This window comes from Pan troglodytes, chromosome 1, assembly GCF_028858775.2.
Source record: "Pan troglodytes isolate AG18354 chromosome 1, NHGRI_mPanTro3-v2.0_pri, whole genome shotgun sequence".
Taxonomy (NCBI): Eukaryota; Metazoa; Chordata; class Mammalia; order Primates; family Hominidae; genus Pan; species Pan troglodytes.
Genome location: NC_072398.2, coordinates 72,211,444 through 72,231,925, shown reverse-complemented (window position 1 = coordinate 72,231,925; position 20,482 = coordinate 72,211,444). Strand labels below are relative to the sequence as shown.

The window sequence follows — 20,482 nt, the reverse complement described above, 5'->3', positions numbered from 1 at the left end:
TCAGTGAGGCATCCAGCTTAGCTGGAAGGTAGAACTAAGCTAGCATGTACCATACATTTGGTAAATACAAAATCTTACTTAATTCTTACAACAGATCTGCAAATAGCATATTCTCACTTCACAAATAAGAACGCTAAGCCACAGCCTGGTAAAGAAAGTTCTTCAAGGTCATATGAAGGGAGTTAACCTGGTTCTGTGGGACACCAAGATGTTAGAAGGAAAAGAAAAATGGTGATTAATAGGATGGAGAGAGGTGAAAAGAAATGTCAAGGATGATGCCTCTGCATTAAATACACAATCTGAAAGCTTATCAGCCCTAACAGAAGAGGGAAGCTGGCAGGAGCAGGCTTTTAAAGAAAGAGTATTCATTTGCTCTTTCAATAAACTTGGGTTGAGGGCCAGATAGGAAATGCCATCTAAAGCAGTGTTCAGAACCCTAGAGGAGGCTTCTGCAGTTGGGGCCGGTTTGCAGAGTTTTCTGGCCACACCAGTCACCACCTGGCTACTGGAAGGGCTGGGCAGATATCTCAGCACACCTATGAGCCATTTGGAAAGAACTGTGGAATGGACAGTTGGAAATGTGAGCTTGGACTTGGGAGAGAGGTTTGTGGTTAGAAATAAACATTTGAGAGAGAAAAAAAGCGTTTTCTTTATGGTTTACAAAGTGCTTTCATATGATTTATGGCTACCCACAGGTTAGGCAGAGCAAGGACAGTTTTGTTTCTTTTCATTTTACAGATGAAGAAACTGAGTGTCTGTGAGGTTATAGGAAAATTTAAGTTCACATGTCTAAGTGCAGGTTGGGGTGGGAATCCAAGATCTCTGTCCTCAAATGTAATGTTTTCTACTGCAGTGTTCAGCCTGCTAGGCCCAAGAGTGAACCCAGATCCATTTGCAGTGGGAAAGTTTAATGTCTTTTTACCGGTTTATGTTTCAAGGTGCTCATTGCTTTCCTTATGGCTTTCTTAGTAACTAAGCCTATTTTCTCTCCTGCCTGTTGTACATAGCAAATGGTAGGAAAACTGAGGGCTAACCTTCTTGAGCACCCTTCCAGGACCCTCTCCTCATGCCAGGCCCTGAGTATAAGCAGATGCCCTTGCACATACCAGTTAGGCCAGCTGGACAGAAATGTCTGGCAAGGCAGCTTTTTCCTTAATAGCTTCCCTGGGGAGAGTCCTGGACAGAGACTTTGGAGCTCTGGTTTCCATTGACTGACAAACTTAAATGACATGATGAGTCATCTGTCAGCTGGGAGACTCACTACGCTTAGATTCAGGCCATCCAGATGATGAAGGGCTTAGGGTAGGGTTGGGTGAGGTAATGAGAAGGGCTCCAGGGCATCTCTGAAGCTGACTTTGGGTCATTTCTTTCTATGTCACTCCAGAAGGACCACTGAAATACTTTTAGTATTTCAAGTTTCCCAGTGGTTAGCTCAGAAGAAAAGGGTGGTGGTGGTGAGAATCTCGTATCCCATAACGGTCCATGCCCATAAAAGCTTCTACATGTGCCTGGGATATTTGACCTGGCAAAATACAAGACTAGTTTAGAAAATAGATGGTTATTCTCAAGTCTCCCATAGTGTGAGCCTACCTGAGACTGAGTACATCTTTTCTAGCCAGAATTTAGTCTGGTAGTTAATGCACTATGGTGTGTGATTTGCCACATTTGGCTCCTTGCTGAAGATGGTTGGTTTTTCATTTTTAATCTGGTCCTGCCACTCAATCTTTAGGTTACATTGCTATGAGTTAGCAATGATGAAGTACATTCTTGAAAGAAATCTACAAGTCAAATTTATATTCCAAGTGAGTATAATAAAAACATCTCTAACCCCTGAAAGATAGTTCCGAGTAATGACAATAGTTCACATTAACTGCAATTTGCTAATGTTCTACAAATTCAATTTTCTTCTAAGGATAATTTAATATAGACAAGCTTCCTTTCCTTTGTCTTTGTCTACGCAAAAGTCAAATATTCAAATGTAAAGAAAAAATAAGTAAAAAAAGGGACAGTGTTGACTTTTTAATGATTACCAATTATGTTGCGTCAATGTGACCTTCTGAAGGCAATTGCCAGTTTAAAAATGTTTATACACATAAAAGGCTGTTAAAGTTAGAGAATTTCCCCATACCACAATTTAATACGTGCAACTCAAAATGCTTCCTGAATAGTTAGGCAAGTTATCTTAGGGTACAAAGGACTTCCAAGTAACGACTTTGTAGGTAGCGAATCAATAACTATTAGAATAATCTGTAAGAAAATTTCTATAGCTTTCTAGAATATCCAAGTGGTCTTCACAATGGGGAAATATTACTTATTAACTCAACATTGTTCATGCTTTCTCTGCCTTGATAGGTGACCTGGCACAGGGAGGCTGGGGGCAGGGATGACTGAGCCTGGACCTAGAAAGTCAGTATGTAAGATGTATTGGTGACTTGTGATCCATGGGCAGCAGCATAATGATCTGCAAGGATGACAACTACAAAATTTCAAGGCTGACAAATCTGAGTTTGAATTCTGGGTCCATTACTCACTAGATAAGTCATCTAGTTACTGAATCTCTCTGAGCCTCAGTTTCCTAAATATCTACTTTTGCAGCCCCATAGCCAGCGTAGTGTTTAAGAAGTGCCAGACAGAAAGGGGTTAAAGAGTGATTGATGGAGATCATATGTATAGATTATTCTCTCAAAAAGTTTGCAGTTGGGTGTGGTGGCTCACACCTGTAACCTCAGCATTTTGGGAGGCTGAGGTGGGCGGATCACTTGAGGTCAGAAGTTCGAGACCAGTCTGGCCAACATGGTGAAACCTCCTCTACACTAAAAATACAAAAACTGAGCCAGGCACGATGGCACACACTTGTAATCCCAGCTACTCAGGAGGCTGAAACAGGAGAATCGCTTTAACTTGGGAGGCAGAGGTTGTGGTGAACTAAGATTGCACCACTTCATTCCAGCCTGGGTGACAGAACAAGACTCCATCTTAAACAAAACAAAACAAAACAAAAGTTTGATGGTGAAGAAAAGGAAGTCAGGGGGGTAGGGGAGTGGAATTGCCCTTTTGTGGCTTCGAATTCTCAAACACCATGCTTCTCTGACATTAGAGAGACTAAGATGTGTGCCATCATTAGTTATGTTCTCCAGGACAGTTAGAACAGATGGAGACTCCCAAGTGGTTTGGCTGCCAGGAGATGTTCTATCCCACTGATTCAGAGAGAAGCAAAATGGATCTGTAGGGTAAAGGTGGTAAAGCATGGAGCTGAGGAAAAGGAAGCGGGCTAGGGGAAAATTTTGGAGTTGGCGGGAATGTTGGCTAACTCAGATGGAATATGCCTGTAAAATTGCATTAGCTATGTGGAACACTGGTTATTTTCTTCAAAAGACAATTGAATTGCTGAATTTATCCAGTTATACAATAGCACAGCCCAATGCAACTTTCAACAATGATGGAAATGTTCTACATCTGCATTGTCTGATGCGGTAGCCACTAGGTACTACAGGTTGCTATCTAGCCTTTAAAGTGACCAATAAGACTGAAAAACTGAACTTTAAATGTTACTTAATTTCAGTGGTTTAAATAGCGACATGTAGCTAGCCATGTCACCGGCCAGTACAATTCTAAACTATTACGCACATATATAATTCAATTTGCTTTTTAAATCCTGCTACTTATATCTCATGGCTACTGTAATGTTACATCATGCTTGGGTGGATATTTTGGGTTATATTATTCTAGTTTGGAAAAATATGTTTAATAAATCATCTACAAATTATACACCCAGACACCTGAAACCATAAATTAAAAAACAAATAAAAAGATCTCTTACTGGCTTGTAGCTTTCATAAAGCCATTTTTTAGTGGCTAAGTAGTCATGCCTGGGACCCTAACTTTGGGAGGTCAGACAGTGACTGGAGAGCAGTGCAGCACTTAATATAAGTGAGACATGAGAAATATTGAGAGAGGCACAAAGAAGCCCAAGATGGAACATCCAGTAAGTGGCAGAGCCAGGATTTGGACCCAGTAGTCTGGTTCTAGGGTTTGTGCATTAACCCACCATGCTCTATTACGACACTCCATTTCCTGAGAAACCACACGTATAAAGCACCATACTTAGTTTTGCAGGTTCTTAGGCTTGAAAGGGTCTCCAATAGTCCCTTATTATTCACTATAACATTCCTTCCAGTGAATTGTCCTGCTTCATTATGAATTCACCTCGTATCAAGAAACTCGCTATCTCCCAAAAGCTGTGTGTTTTATATCTGGCCTTCTCTGACGTTAATGAAGTTAAAAATACTCACATAGCTGATAATATCATTATTTTAGCCAATATATTTTTGTTGAACAACTATTACATCCCAGGCACTAGGGATACTGCAGTGAGTAAAACAAAGTTTCTGTCCTCAAGAAACTTGAAGTTGAAGGAGACAAATAATAGGCAACAAATATGTATGCCAGCTGTTGAAGATTGCTATGGAAAAAAAAATGCAGTAAGTTGGAGTAAGGAGTTTCAGGGCTGGAGAGGAGCTAGTTCACATAGGGAAGGTCCATGGATGCTTCTTGGAGATGTGAAGGGAGTGAGGAAATGAGCCAAGTGACACCTGGGAGGGAGAATGAGCCAGGCACAGGGAACAGCAAGTGTAAGGTGGGAGAGACCTTCGTGTGTGTGAGGAAGACCATTGAGACTGGTATGGCTGGAGCAGAATGAGGGAGAGAGGTGAGGTCAGAGAAGTATGGAGGGGTGGAGGGGACCATGGAGGGTCTTGTCAGCTATGGTAATGACTCTGGCTTTTACTCAGAGTAAAATTGTTTTCTACAGCAGTTTCTCTGTACTTGTACATAATCCATGCATATCCTTCACGTCTTTCACATCCATCATCTTCCTTTCCATCTGCTGTGCTCTCACTCTGGCTGGGGCTGGCATCACTTCTGGAACAGGCCATGGTAAAGTCTCCAAGAAAGTCCTCTTCAACTGCCTCGTCCCCCTCTGATCCATTCCAGCACAGTGAGTCCACACTGTTCCTCTGAAAGCACAGGTCTTGTGGAGTCACCCATTACTCATGGAAAGAGTTTGCTGTCTCTTTGTGTCCTTAAGGTTTGAACCATAAGAGACCTTTTACACTGCACAGCCAACCTTTTACACTGACCTCCCCCTACTTCTGAACAAATACTCCATACCTTTGCCAAAGGTGATACATCCCCAGTCCCTGAAGTTCCCACTTTTGTGCTCATGTTATTTTCTAACCTGGAGCGCCTTCCCTTCTACCTTCACATGGCAAAATACTTGCTCATTTTTTTCAATTGCTTCTCACACATCTCTAATCTCATGAAGACTTTCTTCATCTTTCTGTTTGATGAGATTTAAGGTTCCCATAACCCCTATTGTCCTCTTCTAGGATAATCAATATATTTGACTGATATTTTATTAGATGTGTGTTCTTGTCTTTCCTCACTATTCAGTTGTAACCTCTTTAACAGCAGGTGAACTTGGGGCTCCACTAGGCCATTTGATGCCTTTTGGGAGAATTGGAAAAAGGCATCCTTTTATCTGAGTAAATGCAAGTCAGCATCAGAGACTATGGCTTGACAATCCAGGTAGCAGGGCTGGATTTCTGGACATATTCACTCCTTGGACCAGGCAGCCTCGGGCAGGACACAACCTCACACCTTTATGTGGTGGCTCTGAAAACACTGTATTACCCATTTTTGGATCTCTGGTACTGCCTTATATAGTGTCCTTTCCTGCCCTAAATAAAACCTTGAAATATGTTGAATTGAATTTCAACTCTGATTTGATGCATGTGAAAACCAAAAGAAAAGAGCATGTTGTATTTGTGCATTTGGGGTTGATGGGTGGGTTCATCTGTGGACACTAGAGCTTTATGTTTTGATCACTTCTCGAGCAATAGTTCAAGAATTGATGGTAGTGCAAGGCCAACATAGAAGACTGTGGATTTGGAGTACACAGCAGCAAAATGACTCATTTTCAAGTTGATCATTGTATTCTGGACTTGAAGGTCAGTTTTATGTTGAGGCATGCTTTTGCCCAGCTAATAGATTAACGGGTGTGCATAAACATGTCAGGTGTAAGTAGTTCACATGGATGGGGAAAAAGTAGCAACTGTCGATCAAGCAAGATAGAGGGTCTAAGAGGCAACTTGTCCTGAGATCAAGTTGGGAGATCTTGAGCAAATTAGTTAATGGCTTAAGACTCAATGTTCCCATCTGTGAAATGGCAAGATATTAATAAATTCACAACTTAAAGAATTGTTATGCAGACTTACTACAATTAATGTGAAGTGCCTATCCTGGAGCTGGCACTTCAAAAATAGTTGTTCTATGTATCAATACCCTAAGTAAACAGAAGTATCCCTGGTACAGAAAGAACCAAGAAGAAACAAAGTAGTGGAGATGGTTATTGGTCAGTTTTTGAATTCCTATGCACTTTCTGTCCTGGGATATGCATTGTTTTAATAGGCTGGTTAATGTTTCTCTCTCTCTCTGTCTCTCCCCTTCTCTCACACACGTGCAGGCTCACATACAATTAAGTGTTCTATGAACTTTTGGCTATGCTTTAAATATAATTTCATTTAAAGCCATGCCATGTTCCAATTTGAGGCCCCAGATTTAATAGAATGTGACCTTGATTCCAAGTTTTAAGGGAGGAAAAATGTTTTACAAACTATGTCAGCGAGAGTGCAATTTCTCCACCATTTTAGAGGGTCACGCTAATGCCAGAGCATGTCCCGGGGCTCTGCCTGGGCAGCACGCTCACTAATGAGCAATCCATAGCCACCCTTCATAATTTCAGAGTTAGACAGTTTACCTTCATGTAGGGAAGAGTGCCCCAGGCAATGGTCATTGCTTGGGGAGAGTAGCAGAGCTTCTCTCTGGGTATAAATGAAGTCCCCGGAGGTAACAAGGCATTTTTGTATTTCAGGCCTTGTCTCTCTCAAAGTGATCTTTGGTAGACATTGCAGGCACTTATGTATTCATGTGTGCTCATCCAGGGAGTACAGACTTCAACATCAAGACCTAGTTGGAATCCTAGCTCAGGGAGACCTTGAGCAGATCACTGAGTCTTTTAGGGCCCATTTGTAAAGTTGAGGGATAAGCTTAAATTTTCTGGGATGTTACACATATTCAAATGGGCAATCTAGTCATCCTTGAAGGCATCTGGCACAAAACGCTCTGCACAAGATTCTTTCCCTAGTACAGCTGGAGCTAAAAATATACTTATTAATACATATTTGATTACATTTTAAATTCTTAATTAAATACTTAATATTTGATTACATATTTATTAATAAATGGATTTTGTTCCTTCTTCTTCAGTGAAGTACCCTACATCACCTTATTAGCATTTCATAAGTGCTCAAAATCTCACCACTTGTTTCTAGTTTCCATTCATGCCACACGTTAGACATGAGTTCTCCTCTAAGCTAGTTAAGGCTTAGGGTATGATGAAATAGGACAGAAGAGTTAGTCTGGAGAAGGGAACTTAGGTAGCAAGACTCAGTGGTGAAGTCAAGTTGAGATTTCAGCAATATCTGTTTTCCAGGCTCTTCAGGGGGCCTCCAGGTCTCCTTCCTCATTGGCCCCCTGGCCAGCAGCTGATCTCACTGTTACACTCTTATCAGAGTTTCTAGGAATCTCCTGGCTAGTGAACGCTTTGTTCAACCACTGGGCTCTGACACCCGACTCTACCTTGACCTCAGGCTTTTTTGTACTCCCTAAATCCAGTTGCCTGTGCCATGCCAGCCCCAGTCCTTCCGTGTATTTATGGTCTTGTCTTTTCTGGATCCAGCATATTTCCAGACCTGCCTCTTCAACTTACTGTCATCTGCAGTCCCACTGCTAACATATGTCTTCTGTTTGATCAAACTGTGAGGTCTCTGAGACCCCAGGGCCATTGCCACAGTGAAAATACCATCTTAGAGGAGGACAGGGAGCAAAGAGAAAGCCAGAAGTAAACTTCTGCAAGGAAGAACTTTCAAAGTCCCTTCTCATACCCTGAAGAATGTGAGTGTCAGAGTTTTTAGGGAAAAAAATAATTTGTAGATCAAGTCTCTTTTGGCTCTTTGAGGAGTTTTCCAAATTTCTTCTGGGAGGCCCCAATTTCTGTGGCTGGAGTATGGAAACCCACACCTGGGAGGCCTGCTTGTCTTTTCCGTGGCCGTCTTTATCCTGAGCATTCCTGAGAGGTACGGATAGTCCCTGCTAGTGGCCTGGCCCCAGGTTCTGTGGGAAGGAATGCAGCTACACTCAGACATTCCAGTTGCTGCTCAAACCCAGTGGCACTTCATTAAGTCCTGGGCCACTCCTTCTCTCTTTTGAGTGTTGGCTGGCTTGCCGTGGCAACCAGATACCCTTTCTTTATGTTCCCCCCACTTTGCCCTACTCTAGTCAGCTCCATCACCAACACCTCTATGTGGGCATTTTCTGATCTCCTAGTTGCCAAGGGACATAGAAGCTACAGGGTGAGGATCCAAACATCTTCCTTCATCGGATACCCAAAAGTGAAACTGTCTGGAAGATGCAGAAGTCTGAAGTGCATTACACTGACCTTCCTGGTCAGGAGTTACCATGGTGTACATCTAAGTGGGTGTGGTAGAATGTGTCTGTCCTCTAACTGTATAGACATCCCAGTAGCTGGGATGGTCTGTCTGAAAATATGGCCAGGCCAGGATGATAGTTACACATTGTAGGTTAAGCCAGTGTAGGTTAAATTTCAGTGAGCTCAGAGATGGGAGGAGTTCTGGAGTTTCTATTTCTACCTATGCCAATAAACACATATCACCAGGAGCCTTGAAAGTGCACAGGCCCAGAGCCATAGTTGCGCCTCCTCCATGGCAGGGACTGCCTCTGTGCTAATGACCTGAATGCAGCAGCAAGGCTGGGAAATATAAAAAAGATTGCTATGTCTTGTTTGTTGGAAGGCTTCCAGTTTTGCTGTATGTAAGAACTGTGTGCATTGCCCCCCTCCTCCTAGATGACAAAACAAACAAAAAAAGCATTTAATCAAATTTTGCTGTTAGTTCAATTCACTCACCATGTTGAACTAATGTAGAAAGGAAGGTGATTTCAGTGAGCAACATGGCAGCATTGCAGAGTGGTACAAAGGGGATATCCTAGCCTCCCATGCTTAACGGGAGCTCCCAGCTGTATGGTCTTAGACCAGTTAATCTAAGTCTGACAAAAAGGAACTGAAGTTTGCAACATCTTATCTGTAACATGTAGATAGTGGTAGTATCCTTTCATAGGGTTGTTCGGTGATTTAGACAAGAGATGCTATGCAAAAGTGCTTATATGGTGCTTGGTACATAATTAGTCATCAATAAACATTAGTTGCTGTTAAAAACAATAGCATCTTCAGCAACAAAGAAACCTCACATACAATAATCAAATCTCTTAAAGGAAGTTCAATTTCAGATTCAAAAGATCTTTGGCACATAAAAAAATGATGAGCAATGGAAACTTGGAACATATTTTCTTGCTACCCTATCCTGTTATGAAGAGAAAGCAACTGGGGAAGGATAATGTTGGTGAAACATGTGGTCTCGTTTCAGTGTCTAAGGAACACTGAAGGGGATTCTGGAATGATAATATTAGTTGAACACCTACTAGGCATATTCTTGCCACTGCACTAAGTAATTTCAAGAGTCTTATCTTGTTCCATCTTCAGACTGCTTGTTGCAGTTAGTAAGCTACTGTGTCATTGCTGAAACCCATCCTCTGTCCTCTGCTTCGTGATGCTGCTTTTGGAACACAACAAACCAGTTCCTTTTTATCAGTCAGTCCATGTTAGATTTTGTTGATGGAGGCATCAGAGGGAGACTGGAAGGAAGAAGGGAGAGGGGCTGGTGCCTTCCTGTTGGCTGGATGTTCAACTCAGCAGCTTCCAACCAATGGCTTCTCACAGGGGTGACAGCAGTGTATTCCTGTCTCTTTCATCTTTGTGCATTAAAGAACCAGCCTGTGCCAGGCACGGTGGCTCACGCCTCTAATCCCAGCACTTTGGGAGGCTGAGGCAGGCGGATCACTTTAGGCCAGGACTTCAAGACCAACCTGGCCAACATGGCGAAACCCTGTCTCTACTAAAAATACAAAAATTAGCCAGGCATGGTGGTGCCCAGCTACTCAAGGAGCTGAGGCAGGAGTATCACTTGAACCCAGGAAGCAGGAGTATCGCTTGAACCCAGGAAGCAGAGGTTGCAGTAAGTCGAGATTGTGCCACTGCACTCCAGCCAGGGCAACAGAGTAGGACTCTGTCTCAAAGATAAATAAATGAATAAATAAACAAAATAAAATAAAGAACCAGCCTCACTATATTCTTCCAAAGAAGTCCCAGCACCAGGCAAATGACCCCTCCTTTTTGAGGGAATCTAGTTTTTAGTAAACCAAATTCCTCCCTTTGCTCTCCCAGCCCTAAAGGTTGTGGCTGCGTCCTGCAGTTATATTAATACCTCTGTAATTTCTCAGTGTTTCAGATATTTTTGCTTTGTTTGGTTCTCCAGAACCTTTTCACCAATTCCTGATATTAAATTCTCTCTGCCAAAGTCTTGACTGGAGCCTTACTGATGCATTGCTCAAGTGGCAGAAACAGATGGAAACTGAAATTTTTCATTTTCTGCCATCTAAGATACCAAATCAACACTGTTAGGACTTTAAAAAAAATACTGATTTACAAATAAAAATGGCAGCTCAGAAAACATAAGGGAAATGCCATGAAATTGATGTGTAAGTAGTGGGGTTAGCAAATCTCAGACATGTAGTTTGTTCTCACTCTATTTCCATTTTCAACATGTAATGAACTTATGTTCCCCTTTGTATATGCCATAAGTTATATACAATATGTGATGCATACATAATAGATTTTCCTAAATAGTCTGAACTTTGAGTATTCCACGCCTATTTTGGCCCTATAAATTATGCAAGACAAATGCATGGCACGTATCTTGCTATTTGCCATTTCAATATCTGTATGAAGTATTGATCATGCATCTCATCACTCTTTCTGGCCAGGTACAGATCCATTCTCAGAATCTTTTTCAAGTCAGTTTTCCAGGCAGCCACTGCTGCTTGATCAAATTTAGCACTCAAGTGGAAACCTATTTGTCACCCCTGCAATCAATCTTAGAATTCATAAAAATGTACTTACTTTTGGCATAAAATTGTTATCTTCCAGATTGTTTTTCAAATCCTAAAGAGTTACAAAATTTCTACGTCAGACGATATGTACTAACTTTTAGTTTGAAGTATATATTAATCAAGACCTAGTCAGGAAAGCAAAATACATTTTAGGTAATTCCACAGAGGAAGTTCAAGATGAGAAACCAATTAGGAAGACTTTGGGATTATAGAAGGACAAATAGGAGCAACCTATCAGATTAGCAACATCAGGGCGCAGCTCCTGCTTTGAGGGGATGGAAGGTCACATGGAGGAGACAGAGGTCATGAAGGAGATGCTGGAGACACCATCTGAGGCAGGGAGAAGGGGAAATACCCTGGCTGCCTTCTTCTTCCTTTCCTCCAATCATCTACAACTCCTCTGACTGTCCCAACACGCTGGAAGCCTGTTGACAAAGGAGTGTGGGAAAAGTTTCAATAGTTTATAAGAGTCAGCACTATGTGATACAGAACAGAACAGTGGAAGGTTGGAAAATGGATGTGAGAACAAAGAGGCAGTGGCTGATTAGGAGTATGTGCTTTACTGTTATTTTCAGTGGTCATCAGGACAAAACGGCATGTAAGGCACATTCAGCCTTAGTTTTATCTGTGGGCACTTAAGTCCTTCCAAACAACAGGGACAGGGGGTGAGGCAGTTTCATCTCTAAGTTGGTATTTCAGAGAACACTGCCTGACTCATTGGACACCAATAGCCTCAGGGGCACTTGACATTTGAATTATTTGAAACAAAGGAAGTTGCTCCTAATTATTAAGCGCAAAATATGGCTAAAGTTCTCCCACTGAGAAAGATAGTAAGGAATCCATTACACGAATTTGTACTCCCATGTGAGCAAGCATATCATAGACTCTAAAAAAGGCAGATTTGGTGAAGAAACATGATGTCAAAACCTGTCTCTAGGGGAATCAATCCAATTACAGCAGACACTGCAAACTACCAGAACAAAGAGATTTATTTATTTATTTTCTCACTTTGGAATAGTGCAGACATGAGCCAAGTCCTGGACTCCCACATATGTCCACAGAAATTGTAAAATTTTATTATATAATGTTGAGGTTTCATTTGAAATCAAACTGCTCATTAATTGCTCACTTGATGTGACAATAAAATAGGAGTTGCTGGTGGGAGCAGGGTTAGGAGGCATTAGGTTATCAAAACATATCAAGCTATGCTGTCCTCAGGGCAGTAGGCATTTGTTCCCCAAGTTGTCACCCAAGCATTGAGTGTTACCATGGATGCATGCAGAAAACAGAGACTGGCACAAAAAGAACCATTAAAGCATAGTAAAAGGCAACATTGAACATACGGAGTGAGAGTCACAATTTCTTGGCTCTGAATCATCCTCACGTGACAGACGGAAAATAAAATAAAAAACCCAAACCAAGCTAAACAACTAAACAAACAAGAAGAGACAATCTGCTCAGCTTGTGAAGGTAATCTATGTGCCCTAAGTTGATTTCCTAATGGCATTACTGGGTTTGCACTGGCCAGCCACACTCTCTCTTATTGTCTGACATGGGGTAACTGGACTGTGATTTGCAAAAATCTCAGTGGGACGAGTCTTTCCCTTGTTAGAGAAACAAACTCATTAATCATGATGGCAGTATGGTGTAAGGGTTTGTGTCAGACAGCCCTTGGTCAAAATGACTGGACTTCCATTTAACTGTGAACTTGGGCAAGATATATAAAGATACTGAGACTCTGCTTCTTCTTTCTTAAGAGTATTTACTTCAGACTTGCAATGAAGATTGATGAATATTATGCAGTTCAAGTGTTTAGCACAGTGCCTGGCACATAATAAGTATGGGGTATGCACATTTGCATCCAAAAAGTTCCAAATACAAAGGGACAGAAAAACAAAGTAAAATTGGAAGAAACCCTTCTCTTCCAATGTTTTTTCCTTGTCCCAAATTGTCCACTCCCTTCTCTGTCTTTCTTCTCCCAGCTCTGGAACAATTCTCTTCTTCTCCTGGAATTCCTATCTGGGCTCTAAGGTTTACCCCCTCAGAAGTATTAGGATACAGTGCCCCACCCTTCTTCTTGCTCCCCTCCATGGAGGCAGAGACCCACTTCATTGGTGATGGGGACATTGTGGATGTAGCCCAGCCTCCATAAGTTCTCATCTCCTTTCCACAGTGAATTCATGCCCAGGGCAGGGCTTACCTAAATATTCTGTCACTGAGTGGATGGAAAGGCACTGTTGACCCCTGACTGGATTATTTTTATTTAAAAGACCCCTGGCCGGGCACAGTGGTTCACACCTGTAATCCCAGCATTTTGGGAGGCCAAGGCAGGTGGATCACCTGAGGTCAGGAGTTCGAGACCAGCCTGACTAACAGGGCGGAACCCTGTCTCTACTGAAAATACAAAAAAAATTAGCCAGGCATTGTGGCAGGCACCTGTAAACCCAGATACTTGGGAGGCTGAGGCAGGAGAATCACTTGAACCTGGGAGGGGGAGGTTGCAGTGAGCCAAGATTGCGCCATTGCACTCCAGCTTTGGCAACAAGAGCAAAACTCCGTCTCACAAACAAGCAAACAAACAAAATCCTTAGTGGATTAAGGCAATAACCATTTTATTATGTTACATAATTTGGTGAGGGGGGCAGATATTCAGGAGGAGCTTGCGGGGTGATTATTCTCTTTCATGTGGTATTGGTGGAGGTTGCTTGGTGGTATGCAACTGGGATACCACCAGTCTTGGGGGTCTCAATACAGCTTCATTCACCTGTTTGGTGCTTTGGCATGGTTATCTGAGCTGGGACTGTGGACCAGAGAGCTGCCATGTGACCACTCCAGCTTGGTGGTCTCAGCACAGTGGCCTTGAATTTCTTAGGTGGTGGCTCAGAGCTCTGAGAGCAAGAGTTCCAGAGAAGCAGGCAGAAGCCCTAAGGCCTTTTACAACTTAGACTTGAAAGTCACATAGTGTCACTTCCATCTGTTGGCCAAAATAGTTATAAACCTGCCCAGATCCAAAGGGAGAGGCAGTAGATCACACTTTATATGGGAGGGGTGTCAAAGAATCTGTGGCCATGTTTTAAAACTGCTACAGTCATCATCTTCTTTTAATTGCCCCTGCTTGGGCAGGGACTTGGATTCTGATCATTACTTTTCAAGAGGACCTATTAAGTCCAGGCACTTACTACCTGATTGTTGAAGAATTTAAATAGAATCACATATTTTGATGGCAGCTGAGATAATCTCTATTTAAAGTGGCATTGTAGAGAGAAAGAAAGAGATTACGTATTTTGGGCTACCCACCATGAAGCATTTCATAAGTCAGTCTTCCTCAAATGCTCCTACACAGTGCAAGACAGGAATGTGTCTGGGAAGGCCTTTTGCAACATTTTTCTTCAACATTTTTCTTAAATGGCCAAAGTATAAATTTCAGCAGCTCTCATAGCATCCTGTGCTTCTTTGTCGTAGTCCTCCTCACCCTTGTGGTGACAAGTTCAATGCCTAATTTTCCCCATAGGATGCCACGTTCTCTGATAGAGAACAAGCCTGTACCCTCTGCATCATTCGTAGTGTTTAGAATATAGCAGCTGTGCAACAAATACATTTCACCAGCTACTTATTTGGAGAAGGTTGTAGAGAGAAGATGGGACTCACTACTATTATTTAATGATAAGTTTATAATTTGCTATGAAATATTGGATTCTTTTTTTTCCAGTTAGAATGATGACTATAAGGCCCATTATGTCTGGAATCTGAAGTGTAACCTTTAAAACCTTAACAAGTTCCCTGATGAGTCTAACCAGTTCACTCAGATTACTGAAAGACACAACATCCACATACCCAATGCTTACTAATAGCTTTGTTTTATTATTCAGTTAATTATTTCATCTTTTATAATCATACAATAATTCTCTTTTAAACAACACTGTTATACCTGAAGATGGTCATATTATATTCTTTCTTCCTTCTACAGTAGTAAAGTGTTTTTCTTCATACTCAGTTTTTTTAATAGAACATTTGAATATCAAGAAGTGTAGTTAACTAAAAAATAATGAACGGACCAAACTCCATGGAAAACGATTGCACACTCAATTAAAAGTCTAATGCTATTACAGTGGTTCATGTACATTCAAGAGGAAACTCCAGAGGTCTTGGGGACATGGGAGCTGGGAGAGTGTTGGTGGGATATAAGTACCTCCCTTAAGACCTGTTTGGCAGCTTGAAAACTCGAGATTGAATACCGGTCCAGTACCATCACCCTTTCTAGCCAGGATGGGTTCCTTCAGGTAAGCATTGGGAAAAGTCAGCAGGTTGAGATCAATAGTGTCTTCCAAGGGGAAAAAATCCTCCAGTCAATTGTACAACCATCCTAAGATTTTCCCCTGCCCTGTTCATATCAGCCTTTTTAACTTGAATGTATGTAGGAGCCAGTCATAGGAGTTGTGTGCATTGTGTGTGCACACGTGTGTGTGTGCGTACATACATACACACATTCAGTGGGGAGAACTCAACGGGAAACAGGAGGAAGAAAGTCTTGGGGAAAGAGGTGGCCAAAAAAGGAGGGTCACAGAAAGAAGAAGTAAAAGACAAAGATAAAGAGGTAGAGGAACTTGGGAGATTGAGGGAAAGATAGGAGAGAGGAAGATAGTGTGCCTAAAATTAAAACAGAAGGAGAGGGTACAGAGGAGTGACTCTGATACCTGCTTCACCCTCTCCCTGGCCTGTCAACTCCCACATCATCCACTTCTGGGCAGGAAGGCATCGGCAGCCTCACCCTCCTTTCACTCAAGCTTAAAACACCGTGTTCTGCACAGATATGAATAGAAGGATGGCAAAACAGTAGCAGCAAAGAGATGCTCTGGGCCCTGTCTGATTGGCCTGTCACATCTTCTCTGGCAATGGTGAAATATTTGCCCCTTGAGGCACTTTAACTGAGGCTCCAGCATTTGCCACAGGTGGGACAGCCAATTTTTCTGCTGATCTTTGCTTTGAAAGTAGGGGAATCTCTGAGGCAGGTGCATTAGAGAGTTTGAAATAAATCCTTCAGTGTTTGGAAAGAAGGAGAGAGGAAAGTGAAACCACCCTGTGCTTTATCTCAGCCTCATCACAGGCTTCCTTCCCAGTCATGAGGGTGGGGAGGAGGGCCATGTGCAGTGGAACTAGGGGTCCCAAGGGTGCTCTAGCTCCAAAGGCTAAGGGCGCACTTTCACCCCTCCTCCTTCCACTGCACAGAGGACATGTCCATGCCACAGATGCTTGGGAAAAGTAAAGCTCTCTGGGCAGGTTCCCTGTGGGGCTGAGAGCTTGGACACTTGTGTGCCAGATGATACTGAAAACAGAACTGGGTATCCCAGAGTAGCTAAGATCCTGTGCCCTGGAAACCAACAGCCTGAAATCACACTGAAACTCAGTGTGAGTTACAGTGCACAAGGGATTTGGGGCAAGTTGTATAACCTCTCTTTGCCTCATTTTCCTCAACACTAAAATGGAGACAAGAATAGCACTTTCCTCAGGAGTTGCTGTGAGAATTCAATGATACCTAAAGTGCTTACATCAGTGCCTGGCATACAGCAAGCACTCAATAAATGTTATCTGTCACTACTACTATTTAGAAAAAAAACAAATATAGCTCAATGACTAGCCTTATAGGTCTTGCATCTGTTTCCTGACCTTTCTCATATGTTTCCAAATGAGGAGCCCTGGTCAAAGGCATGGTGGCTGAAGGTGTGTGTTCAGACCACTGAGTTGTGTGGGACAGCTAAGGCCATTGCTAGTCAACAGGGCCTTGCCAGGCTCTTTCTGAAAGGCTGGGCTTCCTGTTGACTGGGCCACCATTCGTGACCATGCCAATGCTTGGGCGGTGGGATGGAAACAGCACTCTAGATGTTAACTGCAATCAGTGGTGCTTCCCTACACAGAATCCCAGTGACTGGATGGGCAGTGACCATGGTGGAATCCTGCTTATGGTCATCAGAGAAACGATTTGCAAAACTAGCAACACAAGCAAATTTAGCAAGGTGGGGATGAACAGAAGTTTTTTGTGATCAATAATAGCTTTAGTTCACTGTAACACTGATATGAAATTGTTGACCCCTCCTGGACCCAATCAGACATCGGCCAAGCCTTACCTGTCCAAGGTAAGAGGTGTGGGGGTTAAAGATAATCCAGGCACATGGATATATATTGGTAGGCTGGAGAAGTCTATCCAAAGGAAGCATGTTTTTTTTAAAAAACAATAAACTCCAAGTCTTTTCTTGTATGTGGACTGCTAACTAGCCTCCCAGGTAGACTTTTCTGAAGTTGCAGTTGACAGATGGCATCTTGTTCCCTCTCAAAGATCATGTTGTTCAGAGGAAGGGACAGAGATCTGACAGAGGGAGATTTAATCCCAGTCCTGGCTTAAAATAAGGAAGGATCTCAAAATCCAAGTGGCCCACTGGGGCCTATAATGAAAGCTGGTTTCACCTTTCGGGTATGGAAATAGTGATAGCAAGGCCTAGGAAGAAAACCAGGAGGCACAGACAAGGGCCACCTTCCCCAATTTTCTAATTGTCTCTCTCTGTGAGCAGGGCCAAGGCTCCCAGAGTGAGATGCTTCCTGAGGAATGCTTGAGGGTGGGGCCTGCGGCAGGCCTAACAACTTTCTGGCCTCACCTCTGCTCCCAGTTGCAATGGATTTAGGAACTGAGTGAGCACAGGGTGCCTACTTAATAGACTTTTCATGGGGAGCACGGCAGAGCTCTTGAGCATTTTGGTAAACTTCTCGGGGAAAAAAATGAATGGAACAAATTAATGGCAAAGCAAACCCCAAAGTAATCCTCTAAAGAAATATGGCACTGCATGAAGCCACTGGCTGGCAGATTTCCCAATCGTGCAGATGGAGAACATCATACTGAAGAAGTTCTGCAGGGAGCAAGGATCACTTTCTCCCTGGTTTCGATGTTGCTGTGGAGGTTTTCATGTTCCATTAAAAAATATTAAAAATCCACAGACCAACCCAGATGGATCCCTCCTCTTTCCTACTTCATTCTGGCAGCAGCTCCCTGGCCTTATGGTGCTAGATCTCTTTGCTGTCCCCATAGTCGTTGTAGGGGATACTCAGGGTCTGCTCCTCACACGTCTTCCTGAGGTCCCGGCTGAGCTCCGCCCAGTCAAGTCCGTAGGGTTTGATCTCGCTGTAGCGGCACCCCAGGTACTTGAGTGAGCTGCGCCGCAAGCTTATCTTGGGTTCCTGAAGGAGTCCATTGCACCAACTGCTGAGGTCCCCAAGCTGGGAAAGGATGAGACCAGCTTTCCTATGGATCAAGCACAGAAGATACTTAAGTTAGAAAGAAGAGAGGGTCTGGATGAGCACAGCTACTGTTAGTGTGAGACTCTAAACTTCAAGAGGGAAGAGTGTGGTGTGTTTTGCTCCCTATTTTATCTTTGGCACTTGGAACAGTGAGTCCTCCAAAAATATCTGTCAAGCAAATGAATGAATAAATGAATGAATGAATGAATTGGATAAATGTTCAAAGTGAGCAAGCACCAAAAAGAAACAGACAAAATGCATAATATTTTAGTGGAAATGCATGCCTTTTAAAAATCATAGAGTTGGCAGGTTTGAAAGACAAATCAAATCAAGTTTCTTTAAAGCTAGTCATTTATCATCACTAAATGACAAATAATATGCTTGACTGGATATTTCCCTTTCCAATGCCGCTTCTGAACTGGTAGAAGCAGCCGTTATGTTGAACTGAAAAGGATATTAGATGTGACCAATTATGCCTGAGTGGAAGTAGCCATAGTGTAATAAAGGCAAGGACAATAATGCCCTCAGTTCATGTTGACACAGGATTAGCCTTTGGGAATATGCAGACTGTCAGTTGCACACATCACTTAATTAACCTCCAGGTGAGCTCATGCTCCATTTCTCCACCTCCCTCAGAAAGTCAGGAGGCCATTATCATTGTCACTTAGCCCCAGTCAAAGGAGAGGGAAAACAGAGAAGGTGATGAAGGTCACCTGAGCCATTGCAGATTCCTGAGAGAGAAGGGAGAGAGGAGAGCAAGCTGCCCCAAGTTGTACACACTGGAAAGGAGTGAACCCCCTGGGCCAGAGTGTGAGAGCCTCTGGCATCTAGCTTGGGGGAAAGGACTGGCAACACCATGTCACTGGTGCAGACCAGTGGCACTCACTTCTGGTGTCATAGATAAAGAAAGCATAGAGCCAGTTCTTAGACCTACTGGATTTGACTCTGAATATAGGAAGAGTAAAAGATCAGGATCCCCTCACTCAGTTGTGTTTTTCTTATTCTTTAAAAATGCAAGTAACCAGAGACCCATGAAGGAAGACACTCTCATTTGAACAAGGTCTTGTGACTTGGAAAACTCAATGAAGACTACTGACTTGGAAACCTCAATAAACACTATTCTTTGCAGCATTTATTGACTGCTAGTCTAACTCATGGGCAGAACCACTCTTTTCTAGTTCCATCAACAATTTGTATTAGTCCGTTTTCATGCTGCTGAGAAAGACATACCTGAGACTGGGCAATTTACAAAAGAAAGGTTTAATTGGATTTACAGTTCCACATGGCTGGGGAAGCCTCACAATCATGGTGGAAGATGAAAGGTACATCTCACATGGCAGCAGACAACAGAAGAGAGCTTTTGCAAGGAGACTCCCATTTTTAAAACCATCAGATCTCATGAGACTTATTCACTATCACAAGGATAGCATTGAAAAGACCTGCCCCCATGATTCAATTACCTCCCCCGAGGTCCCTCCCACAACACGTGAGAATTCAAGATGAGATTTGGGTGGGGACACAGCCAAACCATATCACAATTCCTTCCAGAAACTGAAATTGTATTCACCTTATTCAGAGGGAGGTTTCAAAGAACAATAGCCACATTCCTTTCATTTCTCTTCTACTGTTCTGGCAGAGAGCATCACCAAGGGATGACCTCCCTGCATTTCTAAAGGGTGAGCTGGGAGAAGGGCAGAGATTGCCACTGGAGGAAGGATTTGAGCTTCAGCAGCAAAGTCAAGGGCTAAGAGTAAAGTGAGGTCATGGGAGGGATAGTCATATTTTCTCCAACTTCAATGGTGGGTCAGAAGAAATCAAACAAACACTCTGCCTGCTGACTAAATCATCTTGGGCAGATGATCTGTACTTTCCCTAAGAGCCTCTGCAGTTTGGCCAAGCAGGTTTTCCAAAAGTTGTCATCAACAAGAACTCTGGTGTCCCTTCCTCTCAGTCTGTCCTACTGTATGCCATTAGTTGTTGACAAGTTCATGGGAGGTGAAGAAAGAGGGAGTGGCAGAAGAGGGAGGGACAACATCAGCATCATCTTCAAGAAATG

At 42.8% G+C, this 20,482-nt stretch overlaps 1 protein-coding gene across 1 annotated transcript in view; it reads right to left on the bottom strand.

The window, feature by feature from the left end:
• Positions 1 to 14,975: 14,975 nt before the first annotated feature.
• Positions 14,976 to 20,482, bottom strand: part of ASTN1 (astrotactin 1) — a 303,816-nt gene continuing 298,309 nt past the window's right edge. The window contains exon 23 of the mRNA XM_514021.8: positions 14,976 to 18,430. Coding sequence (XP_514021.3) covers positions 18,193 to 18,430 — 238 coding nt within the window. The 3' untranslated portion in view covers positions 14,976 to 18,192. The remainder of the gene's footprint in view (positions 18,431 to 20,482) is intronic.